The sequence below is a fragment of the Diabrotica undecimpunctata genome, chromosome 6 (genome assembly GCF_040954645.1).
Source record: "Diabrotica undecimpunctata isolate CICGRU chromosome 6, icDiaUnde3, whole genome shotgun sequence".
NCBI classification, from domain to species: Eukaryota; Metazoa; Arthropoda; class Insecta; order Coleoptera; family Chrysomelidae; genus Diabrotica; species Diabrotica undecimpunctata.
This window is the reverse complement of record NC_092808.1, coordinates 32,656,072-32,673,323: the sequence shown is the minus strand read 5'-3', so window position 1 is coordinate 32,673,323 and position 17,252 is coordinate 32,656,072. Positions and strand designations below refer to the sequence as shown.

Genomic DNA, 17,252 nt, shown 5'->3' with positions numbered 1-17,252 from the left:
TCGGCAGCAACTTGGTTTTTTAGCGAAGACATTCTATTGTCGAGGGCAGACATCTCAGAAGTTACTTTAGAGATTTAAAAAGAAATATTAGCAGAGACTTTGCTTTCCAGCGAAGAAATCTCGTTAGAAACTTTGTCTTCCAAAGAAGCGATGTCGCCGGAAACTTTGTTCTCTAATGATGCGATGTCACCAGAAACTTTGTTCTCTAATTTCGAAATCGACGAGATGACAGCATCTTCAAATATATAAGTCTCTGGATCTAGTCCTTCTTCTAGCAAAGCGTTCTTTAGTCGTTGGACTAACTCAGCCTTTTTTCCGGTAGAAGCTAATTCTCTGTCTTCAAGATGTCTTCTTAAATTAGTCACTGTCAGCTCATAAATCGTCGTCATTTTCACAATTTACAAATATTCACTTGTATTATTATTATAAGTCTAATTTATGTTCGATCTCACTTCTGCCACCATTTGTTGTGAATTTATTAATTGTTATGTCTTTAATTTATAATATCTTTATCAAAAGGTTCTTATCTAAATTTATTAAAAAGCACAATAACTGATATTAATTTATTTATCACTAAAACTACATAATTTATAAATAAAAGCGAACGTAACATTTATATCGCGAGCGCGTCTTGAGAATTAACTGTCCCTTCCAAATAAAATGTCCTGTTAATATATGCCAGTGCCGTTATCTCGAAAAGTCTTGAGTAGACGACGGCGAAACGGTAAAGGCAAACTGGATTTCCCGCATCGGTTCGACCTTGTTCTGGAAATTCCATTCAGGTAAATAGACGCTTCTCGTAAAATCTAAAACATAAGCATGTGAATAAAAACATGTTTACAGGTTAAAACTATGACTCATATTTTTACGTAACAGTACCTACTGCAGTTAAATTATGAATCTCACGCAAATTCACCAAGAGATCACGACAGGTGTACCAGTTATCAAACATTATATTGCGTTTTGTCCCAGACACTGGAGCAACCAATCTTTCTACAATGTCTTTCGGGAAATTGCTAACTCTGAATGGACCTTCCGGCTGTTGTCCCACATACACCTCCATATTGAGTAGGTAGTTCGTACGAGCGTCAACTAATGCATGTACCTTGATTCCATATTTCGATGGCTTATTTGGCATATATTGCCTGAAAGCACATCTTCCTCTGAATGATTCAAGCTTCTCGTCAAAAATTCAGAGGGAGAATATGCAGATTTGGAATTTTCCATAAACCTGTCGAAAAAAGCTCTGATATGAGCTAGTTTATCTAACTTCTCTTTCTTCACGGTTTTGTTTGTTATCGAATCTTAGACATGAAAAAAAATTGGAATCGACGTTGACTCATTGTGCAACGGGAAACGTCCATTCCGGTTCCGTCAGTGTTCTACAATTCATATAAATGACGATGGTTATTTCTGAATGCACCAGACAGGTAAAGGAGCCCCACCACACCCTTGATTTCTATCAGATATATTCCCATAATGTGAAGAGTTCTTCCAACTTTCAGATTTTTCTGGAATTTGTTGGTTAGTATGCTTAAACAAATCAGCAATCATTTGTCCATTAATAAATAGCAGTAAACAATCAATTAATGTCTTTGCATGCTTTGCATGTTTTTTGACTCCCGGTAAATTCCCGGTGTAATTAAGTTTTCTGCTCTTGTTTGAACATTTCGGTTATTGGGTTCTCTCCATTTCATTCCATTCTTTCCGGAATAATAACAACCTTGTCTCATACTTTCTACAACAGCTTGCTGATTTCCATTCACTTCTTCGGGTTCTTGTTCCATATCGGGATAATCGCTGTTGATACTTACATTGTCAATATTGTCTTCTGTCTCTGAATCATCTTGATCAATAAATTTGTCTACATTTTCACACTCTTCCCATAAACGCATGAAATGAGCCTGCTCTTTTTCATAGTCGCCCATTATTTTCAAATATCTACGAGAGTGAAATTATGAATAACTCAATATAAATAGTATGTATAAGATGGCTTACCTCTCAAAATTACGTCGAAGTACGACATAAAAACGGAAAAAATAAACTTGTGAGTTCTGACACGTGGGGTATGATAAAATCCAGACAACTTGAAAGCGAGACCACTTACGGTATATCTAGTTGCCGACTGACATGACTGCATCAGATTGTAGACAAATATGTATTCGAAAGCTACTGAAGCGCTGTTGGCTTTTGGAGTAAAATTTGAACCTATAACGGTTACTCTTTGAACTATGGGATTTCTCACACCATACATGTCGGATGCCGGGTTAAAAGAACAGTCAAAACGTTAAACTCATTATTTTGCTCGAAAATTAACCCTGCATTGGTGTGGTGGGGTGTGATACACCCCACGCAGGGGTGTGATACACCCTACGCATGCAAAAAATGGAGTTTCTCTCAAAAACAGCGTCTAACCGCCCTCTATTGTTCAGTAGCTGTTACTATAACATCCCTCTATCGAGTAGCATTGTTATTTTCATAATTTCTTCAATACCCACTTACATAGATGTCAGAATACGACGCAGGGGTATGTCACACCAGAACACACCTCTGACGTCAATCAGTTAATCATTGTTGATGCTTGAACATTTTTTCCGAACTTCACGTGATTGTTTTGTTTTTTTACTCTGGTTGTTGTGTTTAAAATTTGTTATGAATATGTATAGTTATGAACAAGAGCAAGCAAGGTTGCTAAAAATCTGGGAAGAGGTACAAAGTGATGAAGATGACGCTATTCCTGATTCCGAAGACGAAGTGCAGCTCGACAATGTTAGTGAAAGTTCTCATGACACAGACACAGAACAAGATGGCGACGAAGATAAAAGTGAACAAGAGAATGAAGATGATGTGAATACATTTGCTAGATATTGTTACGAACATGCTTTCGGCGTGCCCTATGTAACGGTTGCATCTCGAAATGGCATCGAGAACCTTCGCGATGTATCGAGCGCTGTAGAAATCCATTTGTCAAACAACGAATTAGAGGTGGGACTACCCCAGAAGATTCGAGAATAATACGTTTTGGTATATATATGTAACGATGTTATGAGTGAGTTAGTTGATAAGATAGTTTCGTGCTGTGAACTTATAAATAAATATACTTATATAAATTCGAACCGATCGTTTTATTTAATCTCGCTACAATATTATTGGGGCACAGATAAAGTGACAAAATGGGCTAAAAAGGTAGAACTACGATCGGTTCGCACTAGAGCCGAAAATATAATTTCTCAATTGCCTGGCGTGAAACGACACGCTAAAGAAGCTAAAACTGCAATTGATTGTTGGAAGCTTTTCATGGATGACATACTCATTGCTGATATTGTAAAACATACTAATGAGAAAATCAATTCTGTAAGTGAACGTTACAACGATGATCACCAATACGTAGTAAAAGAGCAAGACTTCTGAGCAAGAAATCAAGGCTGTATTTGGATTACTTTATTTAGCAGGAATTCATCGATCGTCCCGGCAAAACCTTGAAGATTTCTTGGCAAATGACGGCACAGAAATGCCAATATTCAAGAAACCTATGTCTCTAAAACGCTTTCAATTTCTGCTAAGGTGCTTGCGGTTTGACAATGAAGCTACACGCGTAGATAGTATCAAAATCGATAAATTAGCCCCGATTAGAGGTGTTTTCGAAAGAGTAGTTGACAATTTTCAGTCTGCCTATACACCTGGCATGTATCTCACTGTTGATGAAAAATTGGAGGCATTTCGTGGCAGGTGCCCTTTTCGGCAATAGATTCAAAATAAACCGGCTCGTTATGGAATCAAAATCTTTGCTTTAGTCGATTGAAGATGTTATTATACTACAAACTTGGAAATTTATTGGGTATGTGGATTTTTTTGAGTACGAAGCCTACAGATGTAGTTTTACGATTGATTTCACCAGTGTCTGACAGCAAACGAAATATCACATTCGATGATTGGTTCACTAATTATCCATTAATGCAACAACTTCTTGAAGAACACCATGATCACAGAGAATGTGGTGGATGACGTTGAAGGTTTCGGCTGCGATTTAGATGTTGAAGTAAGAGATGAGCAGTAAAAAGTAATTTATTTTAATTGTTAGAGCAGGTTATGGTTGTTAATAAGTCTTTTTGTACCTCTGACAACAGCAAACAATAAATTTTTTACTAAAAACATTAAGATTTCATATTATTGACAATTCCGAGTTTCCCTTTAAATTAATTTTTTAATTGTAGACCAAGTTTGGCTCACGGTCTTTTAATGCTTCTTAATTTTGTAAAAATAAAAGTAGTCCAAGCACCATTTTTGTATTTAACAAATGTATCGTAATAGATATCCTTCTAAAATATTTTTATTATGAAAATATAACCCATTTTTTACAGTAAAATCATCAAACATTAAATGTTAGGTAATTCTAAACATTTTCCCAAAGCCCTTTGAAAAACTGCCCATATCTCAAAACAAGGCTTGTCACTTAATCTATTATTGCATAACAACATTCATTTTAATTAGGCGGTCATTTATTGACAGATATTCTTTTGAACCAGTATTACTACATCTTGGTGACCAGTTTTATTGACTCCTGATTTCAGGTCACTTTCTAAAATATTCCTAAGCGCCTGTTCTCCTGTTTTTCTCTTCCTTGCGTTGCATTATAATTATTTAAATGTGCAACTTCTATTAACCAATTATAAAATAATACTCCCTGTACAATAAATCAACAGACGAACTAAATAGGTACGTTCGTGTATCCGATGGATTTATACACCTGGAAGTGCATTATTTGCCTTTTGCTTGTTAAATTTGACAGCGAAATATAAATGATGCCATCACTTTAATCATGCAATATTTGCCGTGAGAACACTAGGACAAGGTCGTTTATTTCAGGTAAATACAATCAACTTTTTTTCGTTTCACTTCATGCTTTCGCAAGTGGTTTGAAAACAAATTGATTGATGTTAAATACTTGCATTGGAATTGTTGGTTATCATTGTAAAGAAATATTCTGTAATTGATTCAAATATGCAAATAAAACATGGATTTTAAAAAACAAACGAATTTTGATTGTGTCGACAAAACTACTTACATTTGGAAACGTTTCGAAGAAGCGGACATCATTTAGAGCTTGAGTTAAAACATTTTTATCTAGAACAAATAATAAATATGAGAGGTTCGGCCCTGACAAAAGTTGTAAACAAGACGTTTGTCTCTGCTCTTGATATTTTTGTGTTAAACTGTGAATATTAAACGTTATAAATTACAGTTAAAGTTTACCAACATTATTTAAAACTGTAAGTTTAAATATTTCTTATTAGTTAAACTTAAAAACGCATTTTAAACTGGATTTATTAGTTTTTTGTACAGAACGTCTGTTTAAAGAGCAAATCTTATTGCTTGGCAGCATCACAGCAGAATTTTCATACTAAAGGTCAAGCAATTATTTTTAGTGCTATAAATAACGCCCGTCTTCAGGATTATTTAATCCCGCTAGGCACTTTAATCCAACAAATATTTTATTCTCTTCTCGGTTATCTAATAATAGAATATGTATGTACATATCTAAATAGTCAATTCAGCGTATATGAATTTATGGAGAAATATGGTTCTATTAAAGTGCAAGGAGAAATCTTACGAGCTAGAAGATTTATAACGCCTGCTGAAAGGCTAGTGTTATCTAACGTCAGTCCAACAATTCCCCAAGATGTACTTATCCGAGAATTAAAAGAAATGGGCTTAAACCTCGTTTTCCCTATAACGTTTTTAAAAATCGGTGCTACACTACCAGAGTATAACCACATATTAAGCTTTAGAAGACAGGTATTTGTCAGTCCACATAATACCACTATCCCAGGTTCTATTGAAATAAATTATGAAAACACCTCTTACAGAATTTTCATATCTCAAGACAATCTGACTTGTTATACGTGTAAGTAATTAGGCCATATTTCAAACAATTGTCCAAACATCAACAGTATACCATCAACCACTCAGGCTCAAAATTCAACTATACTCATTCAATCCTACTTCTAGGCCAAATTCGCAGTCGTCTATCGATATTGATAGCCAATTACATCAAGTTGGGGTAGGTAATCCAAATATTATGGCTACTCCAAAACCATCTTCAATTTCTTCTATTCCAGAAATTTTACAACAGCCCAGTGAAATAAAAATAGCTACAATTGCCGATGAGAACATTTCCACTAAAACTTCAACTGTAAAACCATCGGAAGAAAAGGGCCCACAAGCTTCACTGGAAACCACGAAAGATTCACCCTGTTCATCCGTGAAAAGAAATATTGACGAAACATTATCTCCCCCCATTGAAAATCTAAATACAAAATTTACTCCCCCACCCATATCTCACAAAATCAAAACCCAGAAACCAAAAAAATCCAAACGCACAGCACCAACCTCTGATTCTCTTAAATTATTCATGAATGAAAACTCTACATCACTTTTATTAAACTATGATCAACTCATGATGCTAATTGAAAATATCCAAGGCGGTCGATCACCTATAGAAATTGTCAAGGAATTTACATCCGATTTTTTTGGTCTAATAAATATGTTAACCATATCTTATCCATACATATCCGACAAAACTACGAAACATCGTTTCACCCGTCTTAAAAATAAATTGCAACACTACTTAGGTAACGATATTAAGGATAGTGAATTATCCTCCCTCTGCATAATTTTCAACTCTATACTACAGTGGAATATTGATGGACTATTCCATCGCCTACCTATGTTACAAATCATTCAATCAGAATACTCCCCAGAAATAATACTCCTAAAAGAAACTAACCTTATTTTTTCCAATACATACTCACCAAAACAATTCAACTGTTTTAGAAAAGATAGAACGAACATCAATCGCGCTAGCAGAGGAGTGGCAATCTTGGTAAACAATTCAATAGACCATGAAGCCTTTCCACTCATAACATATCTCGAAGTCATTGCGGTAAAGATTTCAGAACCACATAGAAAATTCTACATCTGTAATATTTACTTGCCTCCGAACATACAAGTTAGTTACGAAGACCTCCGCAAACTTCTTGGTCAGATACCCATACCACGCCTAATTTTAGGTGACCTGTATAGCCATAATACAATTTGGGGCTCACAAAATACAAATTTAAGGGGCCAAATGTTAGAGAACATTATTACAGATTTTCATCTAAACTTTTTAAATGATGGCAACCCTACTAGATTTAATATATCGACAGGTGAATCATCAGTTCTAGATCTTTCTTTATGTGATCCTAACTTAACCATAGATTTAGACTGAGACGTATTGCCTTTTTCATATGGAAGTGATCACTTTCCCATAGTTATTACAAACCTCAACCATGGGCAGAAACATCAAGAATTTAGTCCAAAGTGGAAAACTAACAACGCAGATATTGGGATTCATTTTCTCAATATATTGATAGTCACATATCTAGGGCCCAAATAACCAATGATATTGACGAGACCATTAAATCACTTCTTCTTCTTTAGGTGCCGTCCTCTTAGCGAAGGTTGGCGATGACCTCTGCAAAGTCTTCCCTATTTTGGGCTTTCCTTATTAAACTTTAAAAGTCTAATCCTGTCCAATCTTTGATGTTGCGCAGCCAGGTCATTTGTCGTCTACCCGGGCCGCGTCTGCCTTCTATTTTCCCTTCTATAATTAAATCACTGATAGACCTAATTTTAGAAGGTGCTATATTGTATATTGGTAAGACAAAACAAATACAGGGACGTACACCAGTATCGTGGTGGTCTAAATAATGCGAAGAGGTCATAAAAAATAGTAAATCCGCTTTTAATAATTATAAGAAGCACAAAACACCGCAAAACAGAATTAATTTTAAAAAATTAAAGGCAAAAGCGCAGCTTACTATAACGCAAGCTAAAAGGAATTCATGGCAGAAGTTTGTATCGGAAATAAATAACACAACTAGCTCCAGGAAGTCTGGCAGAAAATTAGAAAAATTTGTGGTACTCCGCAGAGGACTTTTATTAAACACTTGAAAGTACAAAATAAAATAGTATCCAAAGATGAAGGTATTGCAAACGTTCTAGCGGATTTTTACAAAAGCCTCCCAAACGACAAAAATCTACGTGCAGATTTTTTAAATTCATCATCTAATACCTATACTCTTTCTAATAATGAAAATCCTAACGTAGCAATTAATAGTCGCATTACATTTCAAGAACTTAATTCAGCACTTTTAAGCCTTAAAGATTCTTGTTCTGGACCTGATACCCTGGACCTGGACCTAAGCATATTTCTAAAACAACTCCGAAATATTTGCTGATTATAATTAATATATATATATATATATATATATATATATATATATATATATATATATATATATAATTAATTATAACCAACCTATATTTGAAAACAATTTTAAATTCGATTAAAATAATAAGAAATATCAAATGATTCCATGTAAGTTTGGTTGTGTGTATGTTTGCTCCAATGAAAAATCTACCATCTGAAAGTTTAAAACAGTATCTTGCATCGATGACTATATAATCTGTTGTTTCATTATCAGATTTCAAATTTTTTTTTATGTATGTCTTTGTGGGGGAATCGCATCCCACCTATTACCATATTCTTAATCATGGCAAAGTTTATGAGTCTCAGTACGTTGCCATGTGAGTCTGCGTGTAGGCTCTCTTTACCGATGGTGGAAGAAAAGATATTCTCTCTTCCGACTTGGACATTAAAGTCTCCTGCTAATGTTTTAACATTATTTTTTGGGCACTTATCGTACTCTCGGTCTAGTGTCTCATAGAACATATCTTTTGCATCATTCTCTTTTTCTTCAATTGTTGTGTGAATAGTTATATTGCTAACATTAGCAAACTCTCCTTTAAGTATAGATCACGTAATATGCTAAAAAAATAATGGTACAACAATAATAAAGAAAGAAGAAGTTGAGGTGTTAAAAGGATGTCCAATTCTGAAAGGGTTTTTGATTGCACCATAGATGTAACATGTAAAGCAATTGCAAATAAAGAAAATCACTTAAAATCTTAAAACAAAATTAACTTACATCTAAAAACATCATATATTAAAGTGTATACTCTTCTCATTTCCTGCTCATCTTCAAAATCTGTTTGAAGTGGAGGTTGACTTAATAAGCAACCAGCTTTAGCTATATCACTAACGGTCCATGTTATTGTCGAGGGTCCTAAAACATTTGAACCTGTATGTCATATATCATTTTAGATTTTTTGCCTTCAACCGTTTCATATATTTATGTAATTTAAAACTTTCAAAGATATCAAAATAATGTACATAAGGATTCAAGAGTTATCTATGATTATTACTAGTCTCATTGTTGACCATGTTAACCGGTTTTACATTGTCGATTCTTCAGCAGTCATTTCAATGGAATAATGAATTATTCTAATTATTAATGAATTTACTAGAATCACAACTAGATCAGTAACTTGTTTGGAAACAAAAAAACACCTAAACAAACAAGCTGTGAGATAGTTGGTTGTGGAATTGTGGACCCATATATTTCTCTACTTAAAAATAAAATCTGAAAAAAGTCATAGTGCTAATACATACAGAAGACATATAAGAAGTAATGGCATCCTGATGTTAAAATAGTCGTTAAATAACGTTGTCTAGGCTTCAGTTGTTTCTCTCAAAACAGTAACAGGATTTGCTCAATTTATTACCGAAATGTATGTAAAGTTAACTGAAATTAATTTTCCAATACAAAAATCACGAACTCATAGTATAGCTCCAATTTCTTGGTTTGATGATGAAATAATAGTAATGCGAGAAAATCTTTCCACAGTCAAGATAATTACTGATGTTACTAAGGAATATTATAGTGAGTATAAAAAGTTTAAGAAGCACCATAAATCAACAATATAATTAAAGAAAAAACTGGCTTATGAGAATTTCTTTTCCAATTCAGAAAATATATCTCGTGACAGTTGGAACGTTATAAATTATCAGTAGTAATATCCCTAGGACATTGATAACAGACGAGATAATTTTATGACAATCGAAAGCTCGTTCCTTGGTAACAGCACGAAGCCGAAGCTCAGCCTTCATGCGGCTTCATGCTGTTACCAAGCAACGAGCTTGAGAAATTTTTCATGAAATTATGAGGCATTCATCAATGTCCGAGGGATATTCGGCGGATAATTTTTCGAAAAAAAAATCATAACTCAACATAACGAAACATTTATTTATTAAAAGTACAGTTAGTGAAAGTACAATTATTAAAATTTAAGTTAACATTAGATTCGTTGCTGTTCTCTACTATAGAAGATCTATTACCACGCATAATATTTATAATCTTGTTGTTGTGTTCTTGATCGAGATTCAAGTATGGTTTTATAGAATTCTGATTGCCATGACCAGTAATTTTTGGATGAAGTTGTCAAACTCGATCGTGTTGTCATAGGGATTGAAAATTGCCCTGAATGCAATTATCAGTCTAATGTTGACATGATTGGGTGAAATTGTTCCACATGACACAAAATGACGAAATTTGAATGGTTGTTAGAACAGTAGAAAAATTATCACAGAAATAAATTTCAAAATAAAAAAGTCTCTCCAAGGGCGATTACATCAAACGATTTCAATAATTACTTTATTTCAGTAGATAAACATATTAGAAGCTCTTTTAATTCCACAAATGAAAATGTGACCATAGATTTTTTGAAATATGTACACTCTCCTTGCGACCCTCTATTTTTATTACCTGTTAGTGATACTGAAATCAGGAATGTTTTGCATATATTGAAAAATTCACACTGCACGGATTTTTATTTCTTAGTAGTAGTATTAAAGTAACAAAAGTGCTACCAGTGTTCAAAAGGGAGCTTTAGATGAAATTGGAAATTCCATCTCAATCATTCCCATTTTCGGCAAAATTTTTGAGAGTATTTTTAATGTTGGTTTGACAGAATATCTAGAAAAACAAAAAATACTTCACTGTAACCAATATGACTTTAGAAAAAAGTGTAGCACTACACTAGCTATACAGAAAATTGTGAGAGATATAGCTGATGGCTTGGAGGAAGGTCATTTTGTGTCTTTGACATTGTGTGACTTTCAAAGCTTTTGACTGTGTTTCGCATGAATTACTGTTGGAAAAAATGCATAAATACGGTATTAGGGGAAAGACTCTTAATCTATTTAGTTCATACTTAACAAATAGAAAACAGGCAGTTTTTCTTAATAACAGCTATTTTGACTTTAATACTGTCGAATATGAGGTTCCTCGAGGTACGATATTAGGACCCACTTTATTTCTTATTTATTTGAACGATTTATTTCATTCTACTTTTCTCATTAAATGTGTTTGCTTCGCAGATGATATAACTCTCATTAATACTGATATTAATCAGCATAATTTAAAAATTAAAATAGATAGTGATATCCAGAAAGCAAAAAACTGGTTTTTACATAATGGGCTGAAGGTAAATGAAGAAAAAAATCGGAATTTGATTTTAAGTTTCGGTTGGAAGTTGGAAGTATATCTCAAGAAATAGTGTTAAACTATTAGAAATTTTTCTAGATGATAATTTGGATTGGAGTGCTCATACAGATTACTTAAGTTCTAAACTTGCTACAAGTATATTTTTAATACGCAACTTAGTTTATATGATTCCTAAGAGTACGCTTAGAATGTGCTACTTTGCACTATTCCATAGCCATCTACAGAACGGAATAACTGTTTGGGGTAATTCTTGTCATGCAGATCGAATTTTTAAACTACAAAAAGAGTAGTCACATGTAAATATTTTTTAATTTAAATGTTTTTTATTGACTATAAATTAATTTGAAATTACAAAACATACAACAATCAGCACACATCAATTACAGAATCGAGGACATCCCCCCAGACATCTGTCATTAAAGGCCATTCTATCGACTTATCAACGACCTGATCTCATATTTAGACTCAATAAAAGTCTTTCCAACCCAAAAGGCAGCTTCCGTACTAACTACCAATCTTCTAGACCTCAAAGATCTCACGGCAAAACTTCGACAGATCACCGAAGATAGCGATATTTCCATAAATTAAGGTTTCAAATCTAAAAGTCCAACTAATCCAACTAAATCATCAAGAAAACTTTCACTTAGTCATTGCCGGAGGCAACAAAAAACTATCTCATAAAATCATCGAGGATAATCTATCCGAAAACAAATTCCCATTCACTAAAATAGTTCGTATAATCTACAAATCAACCCACCTCTTTCATTAGGTTTTCAAAAACTCTGAAACTAAATTCGCCGATGCACTCTCGAATGGTATTAAGATCGAAGGAGAGCGATTGAAATGCGGGATTCAAAGATCAAGCAATTTCGTTCCGGTTCGACTGAAATACTGTTCGAAATACTGCAAAAGCGGACACCTCATCAACGAATGCCCCGAAAAATCAATTATCTGTCCATATTGTGGACAACAACACATGTCTACTGCATGCTCCACGATAGGTATTCCCAAAGGTCCCAACTGTAATGGACGCCACCCGACATTTTCACAAAAATGCCCACACCGAAGAATCCAACCAAAAGACACAAAACAAACACAACCCGTACACACTTCCAAGCTAATCCCCTTATACGACCTATCCTCGGACATGAAATCTCCAATCCACTTTACATCCATGATCCCCTTCAATGTCTTTCCTGAAAAGAGGAGTGACACAATCCGCTATTTAAACCAAATGTCCAATGCATTGTATGATTATGCCATGTCAACCTCCTGCTACAAACATTCCATAAACTAAACATTCACTCAACTCCGCACATAACCACCCAATACAACACACGCATTTATTATTCATATATACACTTATCATTTACCCACACTACCTCCATCCAAGCTCACAAATCATAAACATACAAACACCAAAAAAGAAACAAGCCAACAACACACACCAAAGAACTACACAAACCCGCACAATCTACACACACCAAACACTAAACAGTGAGTACCCCGTACACTCCTTAAGAGTCGCATTTAAATCACAAGAATAGGGGGAAATTGATTTTTTGTAGTTTCCCAATCTCATTGCACAACGATACCTGATCCTAGGTGAAGGCACAGCTATCCTCACGCGTTTAAACCGAACAAAACAAAAAGGCCAACAATCTGAAAAGGACCGTTTTTCCAACAGAACTTGTCCTTAGTAGCGGGCTTAGTTCAACCGGCACCCAAAGGCAGGAAATCCTTCTGACACTACTGCTTTATATCCACCACTTAGTTCCAGAGAGAGACAATATGCAAATTGGCGTTTACCCAATAAAAACCCCACCCTTGAAGAGGCGACAAAACTTAAACAAGGTAAAAATACGTATTCATTTATTCATTTGAAAGTTTGAACTCGACTGCCTGCTTTTGGTAACTGTTTAATATAGTCCCTAATAAAGGCAATGGTAGTTAAAAAACATATGAGCCACACTGGCGCTTAGATACGATTAGCGTAAACACATAATGTACCAAACTGAGAAAGCAGCAAATATAATGAAAGAAATTAAAAGACTTGCTAAAGACTTGACAGAGTAGAACATCAAAAGCTGACTGACTTTTGAAGAGAATGGGCCTGACTGAGAAATATATTCGTTTAATAATAAACCTACGCCGACCAAAAAGCCAACATCCGTCTTGGAAAGGACCTGTCTCTTGAGTTTTCCTTAAGAAAGGTAGTGCATTAAGGTTGCATTATTTTATCACATCTAATATTTAGTCTGGAGAATTATTTAAGGAAGCAATCGTGAAACTACAAGATGGCATCTGTGTAAACACATTTATCCTGAATAATCTAAGATCTGATTGACCGATGTGATTGACCGATACAGCTAAAGAGCTTTAAAGATCTAAATGATTTAAATCATAACTACCTAAAAGTAATGAGAGCCTTTCCGAGAAGTATTAATGCGTTAAAAATTATCGTTCTATGTAGAAGATCACAAGAATACCCCCATTTAAAAACTGACAGGGGAGAGAAAAGTTTGCACAAATTATTTATTTAATAATTTAAATATTAAAATCTCCAGATACCTTTTTTTGTTTGATGTTTACGGATGTATCTATCTACTTTTAAGTCACATTCAACAGTTTTAACTCTTGGAGGCAGTATGTTCCATTCATGCAGCTTTGGCTTCTCTTCCACTAAAGCCGGATCGTACATCGTACTAAAATAACATAAAAAATGTTATTAAATTCTTTTGAAGTATTAAATAGATAAACATTTTTTACCTTAAAATTTATCCATAATTTATGTTGGAAACGTTCAAATGTAACATTGACATATTTCATATTTGAAATTTCATGACTATTTAGGTTAGAAAAGTACATCAAATAGAATATATATACATTGGAAAAATTAAACATGATAATAAATAAATAAGAGATAACTCTTGAGAGCTAAGTGTTATTTAGGAAACTATCTTACATACGGTCCTCTCTCTTTATAACGATATGCAAGAGACCGGGAATTTTCATCATTATAAGTTATACAGAGATCGTTATACAGAGAGAGACAAAATTCGGTACTGTAATATTAAGAAGTCTGTAGTTAATAACCTATTTTAATTTAAAAACATTATCAAAACGAATATAAATGAATTAACACAATATTGTACACCACATAGATTTATTAAAGAATAATATAAGCAATACAGTATAAAAAAATGACTGTACAATTAAATCATGTGTACTGTACAATAACAAAATACATAATATGCTACTTTAAAATAGATTTAGCATACATTACCAAAAAAGTCTGTCACCTTGGTCTGTTTCCTTTTTCCCTTCCACAGAACTGACCTGACCTTGTCCTGAAGACGCATAGAATCTTCCACAGCACTCATATTGTACTTTTGCTGCATCCAATACCTGCTGAGGGGTCGGAGCTGGTTCTGGCTCTGCTTTCATTTCCGGGTTACTGTTTTCTTCTTCTTCTACACGAACTACTTGTAGGATGTCCTCGTCTGTAAGTCCAGATGTAGCTACATTTTCATCAACTTCTTCAAAATCTGTAAGCTCTTTCTGTCCGTAGGTGATAGTAAGTTCAAACTGTCTGGCCCAAACATCTAATGGCAGGTCATCTTAATTATCAGTTAATCCTTGATCTTCCAGCCATCCTGCGTGTTTAAAGGAATGTTTTATTGTATTGCTCATCACCTCGTCTCAAGATTTTCTAATCATTAGGATAGCGTCAAGAATGTTTAGTTTAAGATCGTCATTGTTCTCAACTAATTCTATCAAAAGTCTTCTCTTGTAATGGCTTTTCAAACTCTTGATGACACTTTGGCCATGGGCTGAAGGACACTCGTTGTGTTTGCTGGGAGAAAACAAAAATTCAATGTTTTGAAGGTCGCACAGTACAGGATGATTAGTATAATTGTCTACAAGCAGAAGATTTTTTTCCCTTTAAGCTCGATATCCCACTTTCTTATCGCTTCTTAAAAAATTTCCAAAGTCATCATTTTTTATGTTTTTAAAGCAACGTGGGTTTTTCGACGTTACATTTTTGATAACATCGCGAGCCTCTCCGCTGATTTGCCCATAGTTGATCTTGTGCCGCAGCTTCGACTTGCTCAGCCAACCCTCAGATGCCTTGAAATTCTCAATTCCAAGCTCAGTTGCAAAAAACTCAGCTTTTGTCCTAACCACAGGCCCAGAAAGTGAAATATGGTTCATACGATGCTGCTGGAACCACTGAAGCATAGCGCGATCTAAATTTTTGTGCTGAATTTTCCGCAACTTCTTCGCCCTTCATCTCCGCTTCAATCCACTTTTTTCTTTCCTTCCATATCGTAGCCAGAGTTGACTTAGACAGCTCCGTACGGTGAACGACATCCGATTGCTTTTCACCTTTCTCTATTGCTCGAGTTATCGATAACCTTTCCTCCACCGAGAGCACTTTAGGCTTTTTCGAAAACATGTTGACTGTTGACACACTGACACACAACTCAAACTGAAAATGAAAAAACAGTTAAGCACGCCGCCCGAACAATAAAAGCGAGTCACTTAACCCTCTGATAAGAATTAGTAGAATGAGAGGCCGCATTCCTTAAGCACAAAACAAAACAACCGCTGGACAATGACCTTGCCACTCGTGACTTGGGTAGTCTGAAATTTAAACACAATAACACATTTGTCATCGACTATAGAACGCTGAAAAGTCATCGCTATAAAGAGAGAACGATATCGGTATAGAGAAAGAATTAATACATTGTCCTTAGGACGAACTAAACAACGTTTACTATTTTCATCGTTATAAAGGAATTATCGTTATATAGGACATTGTTATAAAGAGAGACTACTGTAGTTATCATTACTATACTATTACCATTACCATATATATCATTATTATACCATTGATCATAGATACGTTATGTTAGTATTATTTTATTTATTGTTATAGATCAATATGCCACAAACTGAAACTGGAAAAACAATAGGGTAAAAGACAGGTTCGGGAACAAAACTATAAATTTGCTCAAGCAAATAATAAGCGATTCCCTTCTACATGGAACGAAAATAAAATTGTAGGAAACAAGTTATGCGGATATTTTTAAAGTAGCACTCTTAGGAAGGTGGCCTTGCCATTAGAAAACCTAAAAAAACCACCATGTCAGGAGCAACTAGTTTTAATAAATTAAATGTAGGTAAATTTTATGATAATTTGGAAGACGTCCATAAATGCTTTGAGCCATTTCGTTCAGTGAGAATTTATAGTCCAAATGAGACCAGTGTGATGACAGTGTAAAATCCTCCAAAAGTTGTTGGTTAGTAAAGTAACACCAGCAGAGCGTGGAGAGCTTATAACAGTCTCCCCTCCTGTCAGTACTTTAGGAAATTACATACCACCTATGATGGTGTTCCCTAGAGTAAAGGATTCCCTTTTAAAGATTAAATGTTTAAGGAAGCACTTCCAGGGACAACTGGTGGAGTTAACCCTTCAGGTTGATTAAATGAAAAGTATTTAAAATTTATGAAATATTTTATAAAATACACTAAACCATGTAAGGATGAAGGAATGTTACTAATAATTGATATCCATGATAGTTATCTGTAATTAGATATCCTGTAAGATGCTCACCGCCCCTGCATAACAATGAGACGGTGATTATAACATTTCTACTCCATTCAAGAAGTACTACAACCAATAAATACAATAATGGCTTGTTAGTAACCCTGGAAAAGAGCTGATATTTGTAGTGTTATAACGTAACTTGTTCTGGATGGGAAGTGCAGCTTAAAAGAGAAAAGAAGAATTCCAGG

General features: G+C 34.5%; 1 protein-coding gene across 5 annotated transcripts in view; it reads right to left on the bottom strand.

The window, feature by feature from the left end:
- The window catches only part of LOC140443358 (uncharacterized), a 142,139-nt gene that overhangs the window by 102,044 nt on the left and 22,843 nt on the right, over positions 1 to 17,252 (bottom strand). For 3 of the 5 annotated variants that reach the window (XM_072534573.1, XM_072534574.1, XM_072534576.1), the window contains exons 2-4: positions 14,022 to 14,155; positions 9,033 to 9,170; positions 5,066 to 5,124 (exon numbers count right to left, since the gene is read on the bottom strand). In XM_072534573.1, coding sequence (XP_072390674.1) covers positions 5,066 to 5,124; positions 9,033 to 9,170; positions 14,022 to 14,155 — 331 coding nt within the window. Of the gene's footprint in view, positions 1 to 5,065; positions 5,125 to 9,032; positions 9,171 to 14,021; positions 14,156 to 14,219; positions 14,278 to 17,252 lie in introns of those variants that run through there. The other 2 variants (XM_072534575.1, XM_072534577.1) reach the window with 2 other exon arrangements.